The 8,295-nt window shown below is 40.4% G+C and overlaps 1 protein-coding gene across 1 annotated transcript in view; it reads left to right on the top strand.

Moving 5' to 3' along the window:
• Nucleotides 1–1,107: 1,107 nt before the first annotated feature.
• The window catches only part of LOC137018743 (flavin-containing monooxygenase 5-like), a 29,146-nt gene continuing 21,958 nt past the window's right edge, over nt 1,108–8,295 (top strand). The window contains exons 1-2 of the mRNA XM_067383458.1: nt 1,108–1,152; nt 1,600–1,743. Of these exons, the coding sequence (XP_067239559.1) occupies nt 1,612–1,743 (132 nt within the window). The 5' untranslated portion in view covers nt 1,108–1,152; nt 1,600–1,611. The remainder of the gene's footprint in view (nt 1,153–1,599; nt 1,744–8,295) is intronic.

Below are 8,295 nucleotides of genomic sequence, written 5' to 3'. Positions count from 1 at the left end.
TGGCAGATATTCAATATCTAACCACACCTGTCAACATGATCTATCACATTGAAACACTTTGAAGAACAATTGAATATAACAAGCATACATACTCTTAAATATAAAAGCATAATAACCATAAAGGGTACAATAAAGAGTAAATACTTGAAAATATGATGAGGATTAATATATGGAGTAAGAGTATATGAATATATGAAATCAAAAGTAATATTGATAAATCATAAGCCATAAATGATTATCATAAAATATGAATAAAATGCATGAATATGAAAATTGACCATTTTGGATCCACCACTGTCCCATCCACTTTTTAAAACAAAGTTACGCCACTGATATCATAGACATCCCAGATTCAGTTTTTGAGTAGCTCTGTTTTGCATTTTCTCATTAACCTAATTCTTGTAATACATTATAATTTATAATACAACTTATTTTAAAACCTTTAATATTTGAAGGAAATTAAAATTAAACATTAGCTTCTTGGTCATTGGAGAAGCCAGAGTCTGGCAGGACTAGTATCATTTTGTGATGATGAACATCTCAAAAAGATGAATGCTCTTATAGTTGCAGTAGTTATAGTTGTTGCAGTCGTTATCAATTTTTTAAATTAAAATTATTATTTTAATTTATTATTTTAATAAAAGAAAGCATGGTAAACCTGTCTCCAACCATTTTAATAGTGAAGTGACATGTGGTCAAGTATTGTGACGCAATATTGTGTATTGTGACCCAGTATCGTGGCCTTGCTCAAGGGTCTCACCTCAGTCTAAAATTTGAAGAAAACCCAAATATAATTTCCACACACTACTCTGAGCATGGAGCATTTCCATGCATCTATACCAGTCTACAAAAAAAAAAGAAAAAAGAAGTAGCATAAGGTGGGGGAAAACACCCCCCTCAAAGACACTCACAGAATACGTACGAGGTGGAGCCTTGTTTTAAATTTATCTTTTTTAATGTAATGTATTAAAAATTACTCTACGCTACTCTACCCTAGTTTAGAGGTGTGATCTAACATTTTTATTGACAAGAGTGACAGCCATGAATCTCCGCCTCTTTTACATATATGCAGGTGTCGAGGGGTGCGGTGAAGTGTTTGTGTGGAGAGACCAGCATCTATAAACTTCATCACTGCTTCACACTAGGCACTAGGTAAGGTAGTTCGCCACAAACTTTTCATTGACACAAATATCACTCCATTATCTTTTGGCTAACATTACGAGTATGACAGGATTTGTTTTTCCGTATGTTCTCTTCTTGTCAGAGCTTTAACAAGTTGATTTCTCAAATACGCTGGTTAAAATGTTCAGAAAAAATCTCATCTTTATTGCTCAAGGCTCTGTTTTTGGAATGATTCATAATTGTAACAAACATAACAAAAATGTTTCAAAACTCATTTCTACAACAATATGCTATGCATAATTTTAGATGTGAAGGAAATAACCCTAATGGACACTTTTATGCTTTGGAAAATGCCAAAAAAAAAAATCTCTAAAAGAGAATGAAATCATATGGTTGTGCATAAAGGTTTTTTTTTTATTTTTTTTTATTAAATATCTCTCATTTTTCTATCATCTGAATCTGCCTTAAATCTGACAGTTGTGTATCATCATGGCTAAACGAGTTGCTGTGATTGGTGGAGGAACCTCTGGGCTGACCTGCATCAAATGCTGCCTGGATGAAGGCCTGGAGCCAGTGTGTTTTGAGACCAGTGATGACATTGGAGGTCTTTGGAGGTTTACGGTGAGTTCCCTTTCAAATCTACACTCAAGCTGTGCTTTATCAGCACTATGGGAATGTCTTTAGTCGTGACCAGCTGTGAATATGTGTAAAACAGCGTCAAAGAATATACACTAACTAGATAAAAAAGTTTGAGGACAAACTTTAAGTTGGCTTGAAAAAGCATAGCCAGAAAGTTTGAAGAAGTTTTAAAAGTTTGAAGTTTGAAAGTTTAAGTTTTATTAGATAGATAGATAGATAGATTGGTAATTGTCACAGATGGATACTATGGAGTTTTTATAGAGTTATTAGCATGTTCTTAGCCCACTCTAGCACTTAGCTAATCACTATTAGCATGTAGCTATTCACTGCTAGCATTTTGAAGTCCAGATTGCTAGCATGAGTCAAAAGAGCCAACCGCCATGTCTCTACGATGTACTGATGCAGAGATATAGATTTTGCAAAACGGTTGCTAGGGTACTCTGTTTGGTTGCTAGGGAGTGGCTTGGCAGCTACCAGTGATGATACTCCAAAGGCTGCTTGACAATATAAACCAACCCCCATGTCTGGAAGATGTTCTGATGCAGAGATACAGATTTTGCAAAATGGTTACTAGGGTACTGTTTGGTTGCTAGGGAGTGACTTGGCAGCTACCAGTGATGATACTCCAAAGGCTGCTTGACAATATAAACCAATCCCCATGTCTGTACGATGTTCTGATGCAGAGATATAGATTTTGCAAATTGGTTGCTAGGGCACTCTGTTTGGTTGCTATGGTGTTGCTATGCAGTTGCTAGGGTACTCGGGGTGGTTGCTAAGGTGTTGCTATGCGGTTGCTAGGGTGTTGCTATGCGGTTGCTATGGTACTCGGGGTGGTTGCTAAGGTGTTGCTATGCGGTTGCTATGGTACTCGGGTGGTTGCTAGGGTGTTGCTATGCGGTTGCTAGGGTACTCGGGGTGGTTGCTAAGGTGTTGCTAGGGTACTCGGGGTGGTTTCTAAGGTGTTGCTATGCGGTTGCTAGGGTACTCGGGGTGGTTGCTAGGGTACTCGGGTGGTTGCTAGGGTGTTGCTATGCGGTTGTTAGGGTACTCGGGGTGGTTGTTAGGGTGTTGCTAGGGTACTCGGGGTGGTTGCTAAGGTGTTGCTAGGGTACTCGGGGTGGTTGTTAAGGTGTTGCTATGCTGTTGCTAGGGTACTCGGGGTGGTTGCTAGTGTGTTGCTATGCGGTTGCTAGGGTACTCGGGGTGGTTGCTAGGGTGTTGCTATGCGGTTGCTAGGGTACTCGGGGTGGTTGCCATGGTGTTGCTATGTGGTTGCTATTGTATCCAGGCTGGTTGCTAGGATGATGCCAGGGTGATTTGTGTGGTTGCTATGCAGTTGCCATGGTGTTCTGGGTGGTTGCTAGGTTGGTTTGGGTGGTTGCTATGAGAGTTGATAGTAGATAGATAGATAGATAGAGAGATAGATGAGAAGTGATAGATGAGAAGAGAGATAGATGAGAAGTGATAGATGAGAAGAGAGATAGATGAGAAGTGATAGATGAGAAGAAAGATAGATGAGAAGGGATAGATAGATAGATAGATAGATAGATAGATAGATAGATTAGAAAGAGAAATAGATAGATAGATAGATAGATAGATAGATAGATAGATAGATAGATAGATTTAGTTTGATAGATAGATAGATAGATAGATAGATAGATTAGAAAGAGAAATAGATAGATAGATAGATAGATAGATAGATAGATAGATAGATAGATAGAGAGATAGATAGATAGATGAGAAGTGATAGATGAGAAGAGAGATAGATGAGAAGTGATAGATGAGAAGAGAGATAGATGAGAAGTGATAGATAGATAGATGAAAAGTGATAGATGAGAAGAAAGATAGATTGATAGATAGATGAGAAGGGATAGATAGATAGATAGATAGATAGATAGATAGATAGATAGATAGATAGATAGATTTAGTTTGATAGATAGATAGAGATAGATAGATTAAAAAGAGAAATAGATAGATAGATAGATTTAGTTTGATAGATAGATAGATAGATAGATAGATAGATAGATAGATAGATAGATAGATAGATTAGAAAGAGAAATAGATAGATAGATAGACAGATTAGAAAGAGAAATAGATAGATAGATAGATAGATAGATAGATAGATAGATAGATAGATAGATTAGAAAGAGAAATAGATAGATAGATAGATAGATAGATAGATAGATAGATTAGAAAGAGAAATAGATAGATAGATAGATAGATAGATAGATAGATAGATAGATAGATAGATAGATAGATAGATAGATAGATAGATAAAGACATATTAGATAGAATGGAAATTTGAATGAGTCTCAATGGATTAGAAATAGTACATAGAATGGCACCTAATAGAGTCTGATGGGCCTCTCCAACTGTCAAAATTTGAATTTTGACAGTTGGAGTTTGAATAGTCTTGGCTCATTTGAACATTCCGTCAATGAAAGTCAATGGGATTTTTCCAAGTTTTAGTCAGCTTTTTTAGGAAAACCGTAAGTCTGATCAGTCTGAAAAGATATAGCACACTAAGTCAGAATAGTCTGAAGGTCTAGTCCGAGTTTGGTGGTTGTAGCTTGAACAGTCTAGGAGGAGATGCATTTAGAAATTTAGTCTAAGAAGAATAATAATAACTAGAATGTACATTTCCTGAAGAAAATGTGAATGGTGCTTGCAGTGGAAAAATTCGGCACCGGTTGCTAGGGTGCTGTAATTGGTTGCTAGGGCGTGGCTATGAAGTTGCTGTGTCACTACTTATTGGCTGGCCGAATCAAAAGAGCCCAGCCCCAAGTCTCTATGACCTTCTGATCCAAAGATATGATCTCATAGATTTTGACTCAATGTTAAGTCTATGGGAGTTTTTTCAGCCATTTTTTTCGTACACTGTGCGAACATCGTACACCCGATCGCTTAGAAAAGTCAGAGCACACCTCTCCTCAATAAGCCGGTCGATTTGACACCTCATTCGTGGGTCTACAACAAACGGTGCGGGACGAGTTACGTGCCAAAGTTTTGTTCAGGTGAATAGTAATTACAATACTAGAATGTACATTTCCTGAAGAAAATGTGAATGGTGCTTGCAGTGGCAAAACACCGGACTCGGTTGCTAGGGTGCTGTAATTGATTGCTAGGGCGTGGCTATGAAGCTGCTGTGTCACTACTTATTGGCTGGCCGAATCAAAAGAGCCCAGCCCCAAGTCTCTACGAACTTCTGATCCAAAGATATGATCTCACAGATTTGGACCCCATGTTAAGTCTATGGGAGTTTTTTCAGCCGTTTTTTTTGTACGCTGTGCGAACATCGTACACCCGATCGCTTAGAAAAGTCATAGCACACCTCTCCTCAATAAGCCGGTCGATTTGACACCTCATTCGTGGGTCTACTACAAACGGTGCCGGACGAGTTACGCGCCAAAGTTTTGTTCAGGTAAATAGTAATTACAATACTAGAATGTACATTTCCTGAAGAAAATGTGAATGGTGCTTGCAGTGGCAAAATTCGGCACCTGGTTGCTAGGGTGAGGCTATGAAGTCAATAGTTATTGGCTGCTTGATAGGCCGAGTCAAAAAAGCCCAGCCCCAAGTCTCTATGACCTTCTAAACCAAAGATATGATCTCACAGATTTGGCCCCCATGTAAAGTCTATGGGAGTTTTTTCAGCCGTTTTTTCGTACGCTGTGCGAACATCGTACACCCGATCGCTTAGAAAAGTCATAGCACACCTCTCCTCAATAAGCCGGTCGATTTGACACCTCATTCGTGGGTCTACGACAAACGGTGCGGGACGAGTTACGCGCCAAAGTTTTGTTCAGGTGAATAGTAATTACAATACTAGAATGTACATTTCCTGAAGAAAATGTGAATGGTGCTTGCAGTGGCAAAATTTGGCCCCGGTTGCTAGGGTGCTGTAATTGGTTGCTAGGGCGTGGCTATGAAGTTGCTGTGTCACTACTTATTGGCTGGCCGAATCAAAAGAGCCCAGCCCCAAGTCTCTATGACCTTATGATCCAAAGATATGATCTCACAGATTTTGACCCAATGTTAAGTCTATGGGAGTTTTTTCAGCCATTTTTTTCGTACGCTGTGCGAACATCGTACACCCGATCGCTTAGAAAAGTCATAGCACACCTCTCCTCAATAAGCCAGTCGATTTGACACCTCATATGTGGGTCTACGACAAACGGTGCGGGACGAGTTACGCGCCAAAGTTTCGTTCAGGTGAATAGTAATTACAATACTAGAATGTACATTTCCTGAAGAAAATGTGAATGGTGCTTGCAGTGGCAAAACACCTGACTCGGTTGCTAGGGTGCTGTAATTGGTTGCTAGGGCGTGGCTATGAAGTTGCTGTGTCACTACTTATTGGCTGGCCGAATCAAAAGAGCCCAGCCCCAAGTCTCTACGACCTTCTAAACCAAAGATATGATCTCACAGATTTGGCCCCCATGGTATCTATGGGAGTTTTTTCAGCCGTTTTTTCGTACGCTGTGCGAACATCGTACACCCGATCGCTTAGAAAAGTCATAGCACACCTATCCTCAATAAGCCGGTCGATTTGACACCTCATTCGTGGGTCTACGACAAACGGTGCGGGACGAGTTACGTGCCAAATTTTTGTTCAGGTGAATAGTAATTACAATACTAGAATGTACATTTCCTAAAGAAAATGTGAATGGTGCTTGCAGTGGCAAAACACCGGACTAGGTTGCTAGGGTGCTGTAATTGGTTGCTAGGGCGTGGCTATGAAGTTGCTGTGTCACTACTTATTGGCTGGCCGAATCAAAAGAGCCCAGCCCCAAGTCTCTATGACCTTTTGATCCAAAGATATGATCTCACAGATTTGGCCCCCATGTTAAGTCTATGGGAGTTTTTTCAGCCGTTTTTTCGTACGCTGTGCGAACATCGTACAAGCGATCGCTTAGAAAAGTCATAGCACACCTCTCCTCACTAAGCCGGCCGATTTGACACCTCATTCGTGGGTCTACGACAAATGGCACGGGACGAGTTACACGCCAAAGTTTTGTCTAGGTGAATAGTAATTACAATACTAGAATGTACATTTCCTGAAGAAAATGTGAATGGTGCTTGCAGTGGCAAAACACCGGACTCGGTTGCTAGGGTGCTGTGATTGGTTGCTAGGGCGTGGCCATGAAGTCACTACTTATTGGCGGCTTGATAGGCAGAGTCAAAAGAGCCCAGCCCCAAGTCTCTATGACCTTCTAAACCAAAGATATGATTTCACAGGTTTGGCCTCCATGTTAAGTCTATGGGAGTTTTTTTCAGCCGTTTTTTCGTACGCTGTGCGAACAATGTACACCTGATCGCTTAGAAAAGTCATAGCACACTTCTCCTCAATAAGCCGGTCGATTTGACACCTCATTCGTGGGTCTATGACAAACGGTGCGGGACGAGTTACGCGCCAAAGTTTTGTTCAGGTGAATAGTAATTACAATACTAGAATGTACATTTCCTGAAGAAAATGTGAATGGTGCTTGCAGTGGCAAAATTCGGCACCGGTTGCTAGGGTGCTGTAATTGGTTGCTAGGGCATGGCTATGAACTACTTATTGGCTGCTTGACAGGTCGAGTAAAAAGAGCCCAGCCCCAAGTCTCTAAATTCTTCTGATCCAAAGATATGATATCTTAGATTTTGTCCCAATGTTAAGTCTATGGGAGTTTTTTCAGCCATTTTTTTCGTACACTGTCTGAACATCGTACACCCGATCGCTGAGAAAAGTCATAGCACACTTCTCCTCAATAAGCCGGTCGATTTGACACCTCATTTGTGGGTCTACAACAAAAGGTGCGGGACGAGTTACGCGCCAAAGTTTTGTTCAGGTGAATAGTAATTACAATACTAGAATGTACATTTCCTGAAGAAAATGTGAATGGTGCTTGCAGTGGCAAAATTCACCATTCGGTTGCTAGGATGCTGTAATTGGTTGCTAGGGCGTGGCCATGAAGTCACTACTTATTGGCGGCGTGATAGGCCGAGTCAAAAGAGCCCAGCCCCAAGTCTCTATGACCTTCTAAACCAAAGATATGATCTCACAGATTTGGCCCCCATGTTAAGTCTATGGGAGTTTTTTCAGCCGTTATTTCGTACGCTGTGCGAACATCGTACACCCGATTGCTTAGAAAAGTCATAGCACACCTCTCCTCAATAAGCCGGTCGATTTGACACCTCATTCGTGGGTCTACGACAAACGGTGCGGGACGAGTTACGCGCCGAAGTTTTGTCTAGGTGAATAGTAATTACAATACTAGAATGTACATTTCCTGAAGAAAATGTGAATGGTGCTTGCAGTGGCAAAACTCGGCACTCTTGATTAGCATGATGCTAACATAATTACCGTCCTGCTAGGATGTTTTTAACAAAATGCTAACATGATTAGCATGTTGCTAGCATGATGCTAACACCCTAAGCATGCTGCTAGCATGTTTTAAACAAAATGCTAGTCATGTTAGCATAATGCTAGCAAAATGCTAACATGATTAGCATAATACTAGCATGATGCTAGCATGATTACCATGTTGCTAG

This window comes from Chanodichthys erythropterus, chromosome 4 (assembly GCF_024489055.1).
Source record: "Chanodichthys erythropterus isolate Z2021 chromosome 4, ASM2448905v1, whole genome shotgun sequence".
Classification (NCBI taxonomy): Eukaryota; Metazoa; Chordata; class Actinopteri; order Cypriniformes; family Xenocyprididae; genus Chanodichthys; species Chanodichthys erythropterus.
The sequence above is the reverse complement of the archived record's forward strand: the minus strand, read 5'-3'. Positions and strand labels throughout refer to the sequence as shown.